At 36.6% G+C, this 16724-nt stretch overlaps 1 protein-coding gene across 10 annotated transcripts in view; it reads left to right on the forward strand.

The window, feature by feature from the left end:
* Positions 1-16724, forward strand: part of LDB3 (LIM domain binding 3) — a 130608-nt gene that overhangs the window by 73645 nt on the left and 40239 nt on the right. For 9 of the 10 annotated variants that reach the window (XM_074830437.1, XM_074830436.1, XM_074830438.1 and 6 more), the window contains 2 exons: positions 5919-6088; positions 7062-7098. In XM_074830437.1, coding sequence (XP_074686538.1) covers positions 5919-6088; positions 7062-7098 — 207 coding nt within the window. Of the gene's footprint in view, positions 1-5918; positions 6089-7061; positions 7099-10912; positions 11876-16724 lie in introns of those variants that run through there. The other variant, XM_074830446.1, reaches the window with a different exon arrangement.

Here is a 16724-nt window from a genome sequence, read left to right on the forward strand (position 1 = left end):
TATTCCTGTCCCTAGTTTACATACAACACATGTGTCTTACACATATCCTTTGGACTATGGCAAAATCCATTGATCTTTAATAATTCTGCTTTTCCAGTGCATGTTTCTGGTAATCTTATCTCATAAACTTATCCACAATTGTTAAGACTTAACTGAAATTATATGTGCGATGAATGTAGCTGGGTTTCTCTCTTATTGGGTATCTTTCTACCCAAAATAGAACTTACCTTCTTTTCATGTGACACCAAAATATAGGTATAGCAACACACTTTAACATAGTCTCTTTTCAATATGTTAGCTGCAGGCTTATTCAAAATTTAGGTGTTTTATGTATTTGCTTGTGCTCCTTTTTACTGGCCATTTCTTTTCTGTTTTTTTAAATTATTTTTTTTCCCCACTGATTTTTTGCACCAATGCTACTTTGTTGTTCATCACAACTTTCCCTAATGATGGATCCCAAACAATACCTTTAGTTGGTTTTGACCATGACTCAGTGAATCTCCACAGGTGTAAATAGACTCATATTTCCAATTAGCAAAAGTACAATAAAATAAGTTCATTCTATCTGTGTTCTTTATAAAAGTTCACATTTTTCATAGGCATGGATTATATGAGACATTTTATGATATATTGGCATTTTCTACTAAATGCTGTAACACTATATAATGCAAATAGTAACGTTTAAAAATTTTACCTGATAAGTGATCAGATGATTATAAAGTTTTTCACTGCTGAGCACATGGATCCTTTTCATTTTACAAACAGCACATTAAAAGAATCTCTCAAATGCAGTTCCAATCACAGGAATAGCTCTGCTGGACTGGAAAACACCATCATCTTTTCCCACCTGTGGAGGAGATCAAAACACAGTGTTGTGGGGAGAGGAAAATGCCCTTTCTAGAAAATCCCAGATAGGGTGAGAGAACTCTAAAGAGTGCAACTAGAACTGGAAGATCAGAACACTTTCCAGGGGGGTTACAGATTTGTCTTCACATGTAAAATTGTGAAGTAAAGAATCTGAATAATTAGAAAGGCTTGAATCATAAATCATGAGGTGGTAATGAATTATATTAGTATATACATATATCTTGAAAAGAGCCAAATGAATGGATACAGAGGTAAAAAAAAAAAATAGATTTTCATGGACTGTTGAGTTGCTGCACCAGTAGCAGCCAAGAGCGGTGTTAAGCATCACTAACAAAAGCTCTGTTCTAACTTTTTTTCCATATTTTGAACATGGAATCCACCATCTCATGGGTGTTTTTGAAATGAGATGATTATTTCCATTAATCCTTTTGTATCAGACAGCTCTAGCAGACCATTGTTCTTCACAGACAACTCCATGACTATGTTCTCCCTGTAATGCTGCAAAAAAAATTCCTGACATTCACCTAGCCCAGAAGAAACTAATGCTTCTATTCCTACATGCAGTCAGGTGCAGGGGACTCTCTACTGTGCTGTGAGCTACAGCCTGTTTTGTAATTCCTTTGTTTTAAACTCATAATACTTAGTGACTAAACTCATAATACTTAGTGACTAAACAATTATCTCAGTAGCTTGTTTTATTACCATTAACACAGCATTTTTAATCTAGATATAAAGGCAAGGTTTTTGCTGATATAACAGTGGCCTACCCATTGACTGATACTCAGTCAATTAAACCTGTAACTCATTTCCTTAAGGTGTTGCTTTGACCACTGTGATATTCTGAACTTTAATTTGCAGTGGAAACTGAGGGTGTTTCTTAGTTTGCTTAGTTGATCAAGTCTGAGATAAGATTATGCTTAATGTAGAAATATTTGTATGAGAAGTTTGTTATATAAAAGCAGACCAACTCGTGTACTGATTCATTTTGTCTCAATTCTCTGCCTATAATTTGGTCTCACCACTTAATTACTCTTCTTTGAGCTTTTCATTTTACATTAGAGATAAGCCCTGAAACCACAAGGTGTATGTGAGATGGTAAGCATACTCAAACTGCAGATCTGAAGGGCTTCTGTTCTTTTTGGCAGACAGTAGCTAGAAACACTGCTTACTTGTTTTATCAGTGATGAAGAATAGACAGGCTTAAGATAAGAATTCAGTTTCTATTTGACCACTTGAAATCAGTGATGTTTTAACTTAAGTCAGTGAGATCAGAATCAGGCTCGTGTCACTTGGAAAATAACTCACATGTACTGGGTCACCATGGCAAACACAAAGGAAAGCATATAAATTATTTATACTGCAGTTATTCAGACCTCATGCTGGAACTTAAAGGTAAAAAAATTTCAATGCCCTGACTTTATATCTTTTCTCACTCTGTGTTGCTTTATTTCAATTGCTTTTGCTATACCAAGAACCAAGAGTTGGTTGCAGTAAAACCATGTAGTCAGTAAATTTCAAGTACGTTTCTGTCAAACCTCCATTACGCAGCTTTAGCCGAATTCACAAGTCATGTAAGTAGACGTAAATCCAACAACTTTATCAGGGTTAAGGTCTAACAGTTCTAGTAGCAGAATCAATAATGTGATTGTACAAACTAAAGTCTTTCGTGTATTCTCTACAGTAAGCCAGCTTGGCTGGATAACTTACCAGTTTGCATGAAGTTTGTTTGGTGGGTTGGTGTGGTGGTTTGTTGTTTGGTTTTTTTTTTTACCTCTTAGAGCTTTTTTTTAAATAGTTGAAAACAGTCTAATAGCCAAAGGCACAATATTTCATTGTATGTCTATATCAAGGGTAGAACACTGCAGTGTTCCTAAGTTTTTACTTAATCTACTTAAATTAAATCTGAATAATGACTCCAGCAAGTGATTTGCATGTTAAACCATAGTTTATAATGAACTCCCAAGAAAAAAAAAATTCACATTGCTACCTATTCAAAGAGGTTTGACTGTCTTTAAAGCTTGTTTTAATGTTAATAATGTGTGACTTATATGATGATGTGAAAAAGGGGGACAAATTTTTATTGAAAACTACTAAAATACCTTGGGCTATAATATGAAAAATCCTCAGAAGTTCTAACCCATTTGGGAAGAATTTTTTTTCAGTAACATCATTTTAAAGTAATGTGCTTAAAGATGCATGATATTTCTGCACATACACACCCAGATGGAAAAAAATGAAATTAAGTAGAGATATAATGGAAGTATTAACATGGTTATGTGCATCTTTAGGCTGTCTGAAAGAATCAACTGTCACATTTAGGTTTATGAAATGCTCATAACCAGTGATCCGCTCTATTTTACACTTCCATGCTGAGTGGCTCATATGTCCTAGTAACTCACCTACAATATAATTATGATTTTAAAAAAAAAGAAAAAGGCCTGTTGCATTAAAGACAGAGTTGGAAATATTCCAATGTATTGCATTAATTTAGTTCAATTTATACGAACATGTTTCATTATGCTAGGGAAGGTTAATTCACCGAGCTCCATTTCCTGCCTTAATCATCTACCATAAGGATATTAATATGTCATATTAATGCCACACATTGCTACTGTGAAATTTGTAGTCCAGCCTTTAGCAGTTTTTAACTACCTTTGAGCTAGTGGCATATCTATACATACACTTTTAAACTGCTTTTTTGTATATTGGGCGTAATATAAGAACAAAGTATTTCAGCTAGAGGATTTAAACAAAGGAGTTTGAACTGTCCATGACTTGCACACTGCTGTTGCCACAGTAGTCCATGGTTGAAATCAGCAGTCCTAAGTACTAAGACATAGGCCTGAAGTGCCTCTGGGAACTGGGTCACCTTTTGGGGAACGTTTTCTGGTACCCTTTACAGTGACAACTTTTCAGCATACCCAGGAGTGAGAAGTGGCAGCAGAATGGTCATGAGGGAGTTGCTGACTGACTTTTGGTATTACAGAGTATCTCTTTTCCATATAAAGATTATTTCTGCATTAAGTCAACAGGAGGCAGAACTCACTACTGCGCTTAGTTCCCAGCCTCAGCAAGCCCTTCTGCTGGGTATGAAGGGCCAGAAGAGGAAGACTACTGCTCACTCTCCCATTTTCCATCTGAAGAAGGATATGGCCCTATTTTGTCCATTGGTGCACATAGGAGCAACATTAGTGGAAGCCACTGATGGCACACCCTTCCCAGAATAAACAAGTCCACATTATGCCTTCCATACCTGCTAGTGTTCAGATATTGTAAAGAAGTGGTCTAGGAAACATGAGCTAAAAAAGGAGCTGGAAAATGCTGCTTCCTTCTCTCGGGCAATTTCCACCCTGAGAGACTTTTTTACATAACTTTTGGGTTTTTGTGGCAGAGCTTAAACTGAAGAGTCAGGTTTTTTTCTAAGCTATGCTCCATCATGTGGGTGACTGTGCTGAAACATGAAAATGAAAAATGACTGGGTTTTGTAACTTGTTGGGTCTTCAAGAAAGTGAGAAGTTTGTATATACTGGGGGTTATGAGGAATGTAAATACTCCTCTATTAAAAAAAATCCTAAAGAGATGGGGTGCTTTTGGGTCCATAGTATATATAAGCACATATCATGTTTCTGAAGTTCTTGCAGTCTTACCTGAAGAACGCACCCTATGCTATTGTTAGGTGCAAATCCATTAAAACAGCATGTATGATGCAGTGCGGAAGAGGAGTGTGTCAGCTGGAAAATACGGATATTTAAGGCACTGCCTGGTAATAATTTTTATTACAGTGTATGTTATTCTGTATGTAGGATGTCAGATGTGCTTCTTGGCTTTTTCATTATTCCTCTCAGGCTTTCAAACCACAAACCCAATTTCTCTGTAGATTTTCTTTGCACAATGGTATCTTAGAGAACACTAACTTTGAGCCTGAACCAAGGAAGCAAGTTTTATAGCAGGTGACTGCTCCTGGAACTTTATAGCAGTGACTTAGTTGGACCAAATGGCCCTTAACTTTTAACAGCCATTTCTCAATTTTCATGAAGTTGAGCATGCTGCTTGCAAAGCTCTATATGGAATAGCATGTTAAAGCTGTTGCAATAAATCACTTGCTTTAAAAATAGACCTTGTATTTAGAGAAGTCATGGAGCCAAGTTACTCCAAGCACACATCATCCCCTCAGTGTATATTTCTGCAGCTCTGTTAATATTTAATTTTAACTGTATGCTATGCAGAAGTTATTTTCACAGGGGAAAAAAAAAAGCTATTAAGTTACTAGGTCTGTTTCTAGCTTGCATCATAAATCAAAGAGAGGTTACCTCACTTGTGCTACAGAGCTTCGTAGCTTTGACTTTAGGTGTACAAAATTGGAAGTTGCTTCCTGAATATATCACTTTGCAAGGTGAATAGAGCTGTCGTAAGACGCTCAGATACATTCTGCTGTTAAAGATTTCAGACACAAAATATGTATGTAAGTCTTGAGTGCAAGTCTAGAATTCTTACGTTTCACACGTTTAGTAGACAATGAATCCAGAGTTATGGCAGCTGGAAGTTTTAATTAAGAGTTTGGCAAAGAATAAACATTTCTAGAAAAAGCTATAATAGCCTATCACACTATTTTTAAAATTAAATGTATTTTTTATTTCTAATTGTAACCTTAAAACACACTGGCCCCAAACTGTAATAAGACATAACATAAAACAGTATCAACATGAAGCCCTTTTTATAAGAAATAATATGGGACAAGAATGCTCAGAAATAAATGTTTTTGCCTGGCATACTCTTCTTTATCACCACACGTTATTCTAACCACTGTAAGCTTGTGGCTACATCGGCTGAGGAATCATGAACAGATATTTCCAAGCATTTTCAGACTATTTTGAATATGCAGATTTGAATGATAACAGGCCATGAAATTGTGTATTTTTTTAAAAAAGTGATATTTTCAAAGCCCTGTTTTGGATTGCTATTATTCTGGATGAGAAGCTGTAAGACCAGAGAGAGGTTGGGATGATTGCTACCATGTGCTGTTTCACAACATTTCACTTTCTGAATTGCAGTACCCTTCCTATTAAAGATCCTCATGTAGACAGTGCCTCTCCGGTGTATCAGGCTGTGCTTAAAACTCAGAACAAGCCTGAAGATGAAACCGAGGACTGGAGTCGCCGTTCTGCCAATCTGCAGTCTAAGTCTTTCCGCATCCTTGCACAGATGACTGGAACAGAGTACAGTAAGTCGAATAACAAAACATTCCCCTCATCATGATCTTAGATTCATGTCTTTCTTACCTCAGTATTAGCAACTGATACTCAAGAAAGACTCATGTCCAGCCTGTAGTCATTGTCAGTGAGAGCTAAGATCAGAGAACCCTGGATGTAACTTGAGGGAACTAGGAAACCAAAATGTTCAATCTTACCTTATACTTTATGAAGAAAATTCTTTGATCTGCAAGGTCTCACCATAAAAGTATAACAGACTATACAGTAAAAGAGTATTTGGGACCCCATAGTTCTTCTTACTTACAGATCAAATCTCTGCAGTGTAATCTTTCATTTTCCAGCAGCCTAGACGTACAAAGCCAGCAATTCATTAGAAAAAAAGATAAACAACTTATGTCTCTTCTAACAGTCTTTTATAGAAGTGACCTCTGGAGGTCAAAAAAAATCATGGATCAGCATTTGTATTGAACCTATATTTCTATCAGCCCTGTTACCTAAACCTAGACCTGCTATAAATGTCATGGGAGCTTGAACTTACGTTACTTGTTGCCTATGGAAATTTTTTTTTATCACCTGGTACTAATCTCAGAGCTTGTTTCTGATCTAGAGAGAAGGAAATTCAGGGACCTTTCCCACATCAGAGGGAAATACTCAGTATTTCCTCCTTATATGAATCTATTACTACCTCTTGTGCTTTCCTACAAAACAGCAGGCCCTCTGTAGAATCATTGCCTACAGCTGAGAAACATTGCTAATAATGAATGAGAAAGTAGTTGTAATAGCTACTTTCTTACTAACATCTTTCTTCTCTAGGGAATTGCTCGTCTTCATGCTGTTCTTACAAAATCCACTGCTGCAAAGTCAGGATGAATGCACCTTTAGATAGGCTTCTGATACCTTTCTAATGAACTTATAATTTCATCATAAAGCAAATTCCTTCCTTTCTTTCTTTCTTTATTAATGGAAGCATTTTTTTGCCTGCAGTGCAAGATCCAGATGAAGAAGCCCTGAGGAGGTCAAGGTAGGCAACTCCCTGTGAAAAATATGGCTTTCTCCTTATTGATAACCAAATAATGGTTTAAAACAACATTAATATGAATGTATATTATTATCTTTTTGTCCTAAAATATTCTAATACATTTACTTAAAAATCACTAAAATTAAAATGTTATCAGTGAGAGGTATTTGAATGAAAAGGATAATAAATTAGCATGTTTTTAGGAAAGACAGTGTAAAATTCCTGAAGTGTGTGTTCAAATCTGAAAGCTCTCTGCACATGCAATTTCCGTGTACTTTACTGGGTGTGTGAATGCAATGAGTTCTTAAGATGAAGCCCTGTATAACAACTTGATTGTGTAACGGGATGAAAATATATAATGTGATAGTACTGAAATTTGTGAGCAATTTATTTGGATGACCCTGTGATTGATATTTGACTCTCCTGAAATGATATAGTAAAGGAGTTTTTTTCCATCCATATCTATAATAATTTGCTTATGTTTTGCTTGGAATAAAAACAACCCAAATTTGTAGAATATCGAAGCACAGGACTGCTTTTGCTAGGGGATAAATGTATTTGTTTCATATGACCTACCAAAACCACTGAAAAAGTGGATCTGTTCGGTAATAAGGACTTGAAGATTTATTATCATCTTATGATGTCCTGCATAGCCAGGAAATAGATTTATTAGATTCTTATGTTGAGTTTAAAAACTGTAGATGAATCAGAGGATCCTGCATGCAAGCCTCATTTTCTGTTTGCATACTTCAAATCCCTGTATAACGTTGGCTACTCTAAGCCACTGGCTGGGTTTGTGATGTGTTTGATACTCTCTCTTCTTCTTTTTTAACTTTTTTTTTTTACTGCCATGTGGTTTCTATAAAAATTCTGAGCTTTTGATCACAGCACAATTTACAAATGTTGAACCAGTGAGAAAGATGTCTATCTTCCCTGTGAAAATATAAGTATACTTCCAGTTTATGTTTGTTCTTACAGGTCACCGAAGTTCATGGCTAGGTGCCTGAACATCAGGCTTGACATTACATCCCTCAGGGATTTATTTCTTCCCTCAAACGTGCAAGCCTAATTCTTATTAAATGTATTGTGCATTATCTGCTTAGATGTAATAGCACACATCCAATTCCTTATTATGATGGGATTTAAAGCATTGTGCTGAATTTAACGGTCCCCCATACATATCTGAGAGTCAAATGTTGTTTTAAAGAAATAATCTTTATAGCTGTAGTCTGTGGCTTTGGAAAATACTAGATATCGGAAACTTACCATGGTATCAGATATGTTGAAAATAATGATCTTGTAACACATCAATGTGTAAATTGCACATTCTATTCAGTGTAACTTGAAGTACATGACTATATCCACTGTGCTTTGCATGTTTTCTGGAGTTTTGAGGTATCATTGTCTTACCCTTTCTTCACAAGGACAGTTATGGTTATGGTTATATTTAGGCACAGCTGTATTACCTAAAGAAGTTTAAAGGCATTCATTGGTAGTAGAGGCAGAAGTGAGTATATACTAGGTAGTTATACAGGTACAGTGTAATTGACACGAGCTCTGGTGCAAGGAATAAAATGGGGTCTCCTGCCTACCTAACTGATAGTGTTTGCCCCATCTTGGTGGCTTGGCACCTACCTCAAACGTTGCACATACTCCACTGCAGATTTGGTAGCAACAGCCCCATCGTATGCTGCTCCTTTGGGCCTACTGGACCCCTTCAGTTTAATCTTTTGGCAAGGCCCCTGCTACTTTTGGTTTTTGTAGAGGATGGAAAGATGCACAGAATCCATACTATAACTCCACTCTTCTAGCACAGCAATGAAGTAGGCACTCCTCTTCAGTATCTACTCCAGACAGCCTGTACAACCACACCTTTCTCCATGCCCACAGTTTGGGATCACCTGGAAGGCTTCCTGGGCTTCCATGAAACTGTGGAACCTGAGCCTTTCCAGATTCATTGTTGCATTAATTCCATGCTATATTGGCATTCTGGAAAAATCCTTCATGTTCCAAAACTTAAACTGCCAGAGATTTCACAGTGTGGGGAATTCTGGTCTCCGTGCGTGCTGTGAGCAATCTCTCTCTGGTGCTTTCTCTTGTCTCTTTGTGTCAGCTCTTCAGTGTACTCAGCCAGAACTGCATGAAATAGTGATCAGGTTTCTTCCAAACACTTGGGGATAAAAAAAAAAAAAAAATGAAAAAAAAATACATGTAGCTTATTTTTAGCAGAACTGTTTTACATGAAAATAGTCACTTCTAGATTGCTGCTTCTAACTTCATGATGTATGCTCTGAACAGAACCAATAAAGCCTTAGAATTTTCAGGTGGCAGAACATTCCTTTTGGTTAATATTCATGAGTGCATTGCATGACTGTCCTTTGCTCATGCTACTGCTATTTTGAAGGCACACATCAGATTATAACTTGCTATGAAAACTTTCCATTGTGATGATTGTTATGGAATATTTTCCAGAAAGATGGTATCCATTTCAAGCCAAACAGATGTTTCTGAATACCTTTTCCTTGAATGGAGGGGTATATCTTTAAAGTAGTAGGGGAATTCTTAAATTTCATGTAAGACCCACTGTAGGTAGTATGCTCTGACGTCACCTGAAAAAACACCATCACGAAGTTTCAGCTAGGAATATGTTATATATTTTAATTACTTAAAAACATAAAAGAGAGTTTGAGAAATCATACATCAAGACTCCTGTAGGAGTGTTACTTGAATGACACTGTGTTATTAGGAACAGAAGATTTAGAAATATTAGTGAATTTGTTGGCATTTATTCTGTTTAGTGTTTTGTGCTTTCTTCAGACTGAGGAGTAAAACCAGCCCAGTCTGTTCATTTCTGTTTGGCTGGTTTCACTCTCAAGTTCTGCTGCATTAACACAATTGCCTTGCATTTTGGGTGTAAATAATGAGAGGAAAATTACCTTGCTTGCAGTGAATCAAATACGTTTTGCAAATAACAAGAACATTTTATTTTCCGTCCTGTTTTATATACTTCTTGACTGTGCTCTCATCCCATATCCTCCTCTTTCCTCTTTTTATTTACAAAACATGAATTTAAACTATAGAACATCTAGAAATTATTAAATCCTGAGAGATGCTGAACGTTGCTTACAACTTGCTTGAGTGCCCCATTCTGCAGTCAGAGGTAGCTAGGGGTATTTGCAGGGGGTGTCCAATGCTTCACAGGACTGTGCTTTGAAAATCCCGTGTTATTCTGCTTTTTGATGGCCAGAAATAGTTATGCAAATGTCAACACTTATACTCACTTATGCTGAGAAAAGCTATAGGAAAGTACTGCTGAAACCTGTGGCTGATGGTCCTTTCAGGAAGGACAGCAGGGTATATATAGTCTGACCTAGGTATTACAGAATGGAAAATATTTGCATTAATTTTGCTCTTGTATGGAGTTAACTTTCACTGACTGCTCAGTTGGGGGTGGAGGGGGGAAGCCAACAGAATCTGCTGGCAGGAAAACAATGGGATTACACTGCGTTTCTAGCAAAAGCAGCCCTGTAATACCAAGCACAAGTCAAAGAATATAAGGTTATATCAAGTTACTTCTCAGAAATGAGCAACTGCAAAACTTTTCATACATGGTCCATAAAGGATCACCCAGCCGTCGTTCCGCTGATTTGAAAGCTGAGGAAAAATCCAAATAAATTGCCACTGCCCTAGTTATAAGGCAGGGGAGTGGTAGCCATGGTCCCTAACCCCTTTCTTTCTCCCTCCTTTCTTTCTTCTATGTGTGTGTCTCTCTGTCTCTCTCTCTCTCTCTCTCTGTCTCTCTTTCTTCATGCCACAGGGAAAGGTTTGAAACGACACGTAACAGCCCACGCTTTGCCAAATTGCGCAACTGGCATCACGGCCTATCAGCGCAAATCCTTAATGTTAAAAGTTAAAAGCCCACATTTAGCAGGCAAATACATGAGACAGAGAATTACAGTAAAAAATCAACTGCTGTCCTTAGAGCCTAAGAGTGTCACACACACAGGAAAGACTTACTGCTAGGGCCTTTCTCTGAGTGCCTGTCTTTTGTAGATTTCTGTTGTTAGCCTGTTATCCATCCACTGTCACCAAAAGTACAAATAATGTTACAACCTGGTTCATGTTCTTCATTATGAAGTAGATTAGCTTTTGTCCTTTCCTATATCAAATGTAACTTCCAAATTACAGGAAAACATCACTATTGTACTCTCTTGACTTTAATTCTAGAAGAAAATGAGAGGGAAGTTATTGATAGTATTTCTTTAGAAGAGAAATTACACTTTTACAGAGTTTTACTGCTGTAAAGATAATGAAGTAGGAGAAAGGAAGATGAAAAGGAAAACTGACTGAGCCTGGCCTAGACTTTGCTAAATGTACAACACAGTTTGCATAGTTGATTAATGCTGTTTGAAATAAGGTATTAGCAATGTGAAGTTATATTCCTTCAATATATTATACTGGTAGAAGTCATTTGCCAAACCGTTGCTGTAAGTTTTCTGTTGGAAACCTGAATTTGTCATTATATGAAAGCTAGAGATAGCTGTGGTTGCTCAGGATCTGTGAGGAAATAACATTTTGGTAGAGGTGATTTAGAAGTGAGAAGAATATATAGTACTACCGGTGCACTGAAGTTTTTTAAAGCATCTTGTAAGTTTTAAGGAATATGTTAAGTTTTAAGGTATATGTTGCCCATTCTGTATTGCTCTTGCTTTGACCCACATTTTTTTCTGTATATAGCAGCATGCTTTATCTGAAATAAAAGGTTTTAAAACTAAAATAATTATGTGCCTGTTTTACACAGTACTTTATTATGTTTTAAAAACAATAACTGCTTCAACTGAATCTTGAAAGGAGAACTTTTCTTCCCACAATAGGAGAAAGCTTTTTGACCAAATTTTCTATTACCTGTAATTCTTACTGACTTTTCAGTTATCTGAATTAGAATAAACCTGACAAAGCAGTTGAAAGAACAGCAAAAGAAGTGAAAAAATACTTCATTAGGTGTGAATGAAAATAAAGCATAATTAATAGATGTTAGATGACAACCTATTGATAATATCATTTAGCATTTCCATTTGAATAATATGCATTCTCTGGCAATAATTATTACTTTGTGCCCATGGCGAAAGCACTTGAGACATTGCTGGTGCTTAGAATGGGATCTTTTTGTTTCAACATTTTGCTTTTGAGCTGTGTCAGTCAAGATACAGCAAACCTATACCAAACGCCCCCAAATATTTCTATTTTCTGTTTGAAGTACACCAAGAGCAATGTCACTTCCCTTTCTAGTTTATGCTCTGATCATTAAATAAAAAATGCAACTAAATTAAATTGTTTGTAATTTCCATAGAAACACTTGATGTTAGCCCTCAACAATCTGCATTAGGAGTCCCTAGCATTGATTGAAGCAAAAGTTTCTGGTGATAAAACACTGGTCTCTGCAGCGGAAGGTTGAATCTGTGCAGCCCTGCCTACAGCCCTCAATATTTTTTTTTCTTTTTCATTAACTTCTACAAACTGCAAATTAGGTACCTTTATCTGGTAGCAGTAATTCTGATCAAAGAGATTAGTGCATGAGATTGAATCTCTTACACTTTTTGCTGCTTCCAAACATCTGGAATTTGTATCAGCAGTCCATACAAGAACAAAGTTCATTCAAACGTCCATTGTTTTTCTGTGTTATAGAAGAAAGGAAGAGCTATTGTTCATGGGGAATTTTGCATGAATCAACCAAATACTGGAATGTTTAAAGGAAAAAAAAAATAGCTATCATACTTTAAAAAAATAGTATTTTTTTTGTAATATTTAAGAGTATATGAGCACTAGTTCCTTTTAAAATGCATTTGACTTTTCTTAGATAAGTACCATAGCAATTCAGTAAGCATGCCATTTAATACAAAGCATTCATTTATATTTTCCTTACGGGAACACAAACGGATCCTGATCATACATCTTATTAGTGCCTGTGGAAAATCAGCATAACTGCATGAAATAAGAGCAACATTTTAACTTTTCCTGAATGTTGCTAAGATCAAACTTTGGTTCAGAGTGGGTGAATTTTATTTACATATGGGAAATTTTGACAGAATTTAAAATATCAATAGGCAATTTACTTTTTTTTCATAAACATCAAATGTACCTAAGTAAAAAATCTTTTGGTTCTAATTTTTAACCAAATTAAATGGTTTTCTAAATAAGTAATAATACAGTGTTTTCACTTAAATAGGACTTGTGTATCCCTAATGTTTTATGAACATAATACAGATATTGTTTGTTTCAAGTAGTACTAGTACATGTTCTAATAATGGAAAAGAAAATGTCTAGATTGCATCTCAATGTTTACACTTAATGTTATTTTAAAAGTTATTTTTTAATAATCAGAAAAGCATAGTTTGATCAGATATGAAATTAATGCAGATGTAATTAAGAAACCCCTTTCCCTTAGCTCTGCTTCAGTGGATTTAATGGTAAAAATTCAGTGTATATAAACCATGTAATCAGATAGAGAAATAGTTGTGATCCTTTTTCCTGGAGGATACAAAATAGCATCTAAACACTCTCTCCAAGCTTGTAGAATTTCAATTCTTCATGTAACTACAGAAAAAATATAATAGACAAAAATCTTTGATAGTTGGTAAATTTTGCAATGATAAAAGACCTTTTGTGAAGGTGCTGTCATTAATCCCCAAGGCAAGATGGTTTACTACAGCATATTTCTACTGCTTGGTGCAGTCCCTCTCAAAAAATATCCCAAGTGATGGGCTTTGTTAATTAAACTGTCAGTCAAATTTTTCTGTTCAGTTTTTGTTTATATTTAGACTAGTAATTCCTTAACTCTTACTCCTCAAAAATCTGCCTTTATGTTGTCATGGTGATCTTCAAGCCCAGAAAATGAATATTACTGATCTTTTTTTATGTAACTATTAAGAGGCCTTTTTTTTTCATCCTGAGTAGGAGGCAGACTTTTTCTGTAAGGTGGAGAAATTAGGCTGGATTTGTCATTCTACTACATCTCAGTGCTAGAGGCTGTAATAGACTTAAGCCTGATAAGAAGTCATTAACAGCTTTAAGAAACCACTGGCTTTGTTCTAGCAAAAAGTCAAGTCAGGCCTGGTTACACCCTAGTTTTAATATCTCCAGGCTTATCTCACTGTATGTTGCTTCTGATTGGCCAACCCCCTCTTGCCGTGTTTCTTGACCATTTGCAGAAGTCTGCCATTTTACCCAGGAAAATGAATCTCAGTTATCAGCAGTGAGGCTTAAAATAGGTTCCTGATTGAAGACTTGATGACTCATGTAATTCTTTAAAATAGCACTGATGATAGGCAGGTGTATCTGTCCCACGCTGAATATATTTTGAACTGTGACTGTTCTGCTGAGCGGAGGACAATGGTTTGTGACAATACTGCCTTCTAAATAGCCTCCGTGCCAAAAATAAAGTAAAATGCAGAATGTGGATAGTGATATTAACCCCCTACCCTTCCCAATATTGCCAGTAAAGCATAGTGTTATAAGCATTTAATGAAGATACGGCAAAGCTGATGCCAGTAGGAAATCAAAAGGCCTTCCAGGTAAATCTGCTTGTCTGGTTATGACACAGGGAAATGCTCATTTTCTGCTGTGGTATGACCGTTTGATCTAAACTAACCTGTTTCCTGAATACTGCTGCCTTGCCTTCTACTCAGATGGTGTTCTCCTCACCTCCTATGGTGCTTAGTTTACAGCAGGAGTACTGACTGCATGCAGTGTGTGCTGGTGGGACGTGGCTAGAGTGTGACTTTAGGAAAGCAGGCATGAGATCTTGACCTCTCTTCCCTTCATGCATGAAAAAATTACAAAAGGAGAAAGGTTCTGTGGCTCCTTCCCTTGCCTCCCTCTTTCCACGTGTGCCTGCATGGGAAGGAGAGTAAGTTTTTGCTATGTAATAAACATAGAGGTCGCTTTCTCTTCATTACGTTTTCTCTCATTATGCACAACTGTATGGAGTATATCTTCACTAGCGAGGAACAACTATGTTAGGGACTACTTCATCACTCTTGAAAAGTCCAACTCTTGTGTATCAGAGCTGTCTGAAGCCGCCTTCAGGGGCAGAAGAGGTGACACCAAATTTTCACTTGTGCACTCACGTTCCCACAGGGACTAAGCTGATTTTGTGGCTTCTTTAGCAGTGTCTACCAGAAGTTTCAATGACTGAGACTATCACTACATGTATCAGAAAATACGTGGATACTTGCACAAATTTTAGTTTGCAAAGTTAAAAAGCTAGCATTTTGGTATGGTACATGGTGGTACCAGATAATGACTCTATTTAATCAGTTAGCCGTTAATCAACAGCTTTCTGCAATATAAACAGAAATGAATTGACCAAAAGTTGCTCTCAAGCATAATAACGTTCTTTGTTCTACTGCTGCTTATCAAAGCCATCTGACACCACCAAGACAAGCGAAGGCACCTTGATCCCCTTCTTTCATTTGCCAGAATTTCCCATGATTAGCATTGCTGACCTGTCCAATTGCCAAAAACTTCCTATCTATACGCTAATCAGATTACCAAAATCCTTTTCAAAGAGATACCTTATTTTTCCGTAACAGCCCATGAAATAAAGCAGACTTCTAGAGGTAGCTTTCTTATTTAAGGAACGTAACTGCAATAAAGAATAATAATCATGTCATTTTAATATATTCTGATCCCCACTTATCTGTTAGCACCTAAAGTGTGACAAAAAAAGTAGGAATAGTGAAATAACTCAATTGTCTCTATGGAATTATGACTGAAATCAGAAGGGAAAATTGATCAAATATAACGTCTTTCTTCCCCAAAATACTCCAGGAAGTTCTGTGGGAAAAATTAATTTAGAGATCATAAATTCCTTTTTTTCAAGCCAGTTCTCTGTAGAACCAATTGATCAAAGATGGTGACCATAAGGTATGGTGTATCCACTTGAATGTGCACACTTAAAATTGAAAGAGTGAGGCCTCCAAATGAAACTAGCAAATACCATGAAGCTTTTCTCAAAATAGTTCATAGAGAAAGTAATGCGTAAGCTATCAGAGCTTGTTAAAGCTCAAGATCCAATTTTGCAGGTGGGTGTGTGTATACTGACCTATATTTAACATCTCGTCTTTACCATCTCAGTCTTCTGCATGTTCCTGCCCCGCACTTAACTTTTGCATGGGCAGAAATTAACATCCCTTTAATTCCTACTATGCAACCTTTAAGATTCTCATATGCATCCTTCTGCTGATGCAGATGACTAACCAAAATACCGGTGCACAATGCTCCCTTTCTCCCTGACTACTCCCTTGCATTGCCTTCAGTCCAACAAGGAAAAAGCATTTTTTGCCTGTAGCAGGCTTTCCAATGAGGACGTGTAACCCAGAGGTATTCAGCTGTGGTCTGTGGATCATCAGATTGGCTCACAGAGCTTTGTTTAGGGTGAGCTGGAGAACTGGCTGATAGCATAGCACTGGCACTGCTTCCTTTTATTCTGTTTCTAAATTGCATTAATGTCAGCAAAATTACCCTAAATACTAATAACTTCCTAATAGTTCATTTCCACATAAGCATTTGTTGTAGTTGACCCAGAATGTTATACAATTACAAATGAGAGAGAAGGAAGGTAAGAAAAT

This window comes from Strix aluco, chromosome 7 (assembly GCF_031877795.1).
Source record: "Strix aluco isolate bStrAlu1 chromosome 7, bStrAlu1.hap1, whole genome shotgun sequence".
NCBI classification, from domain to species: Eukaryota; Metazoa; Chordata; class Aves; order Strigiformes; family Strigidae; genus Strix; species Strix aluco.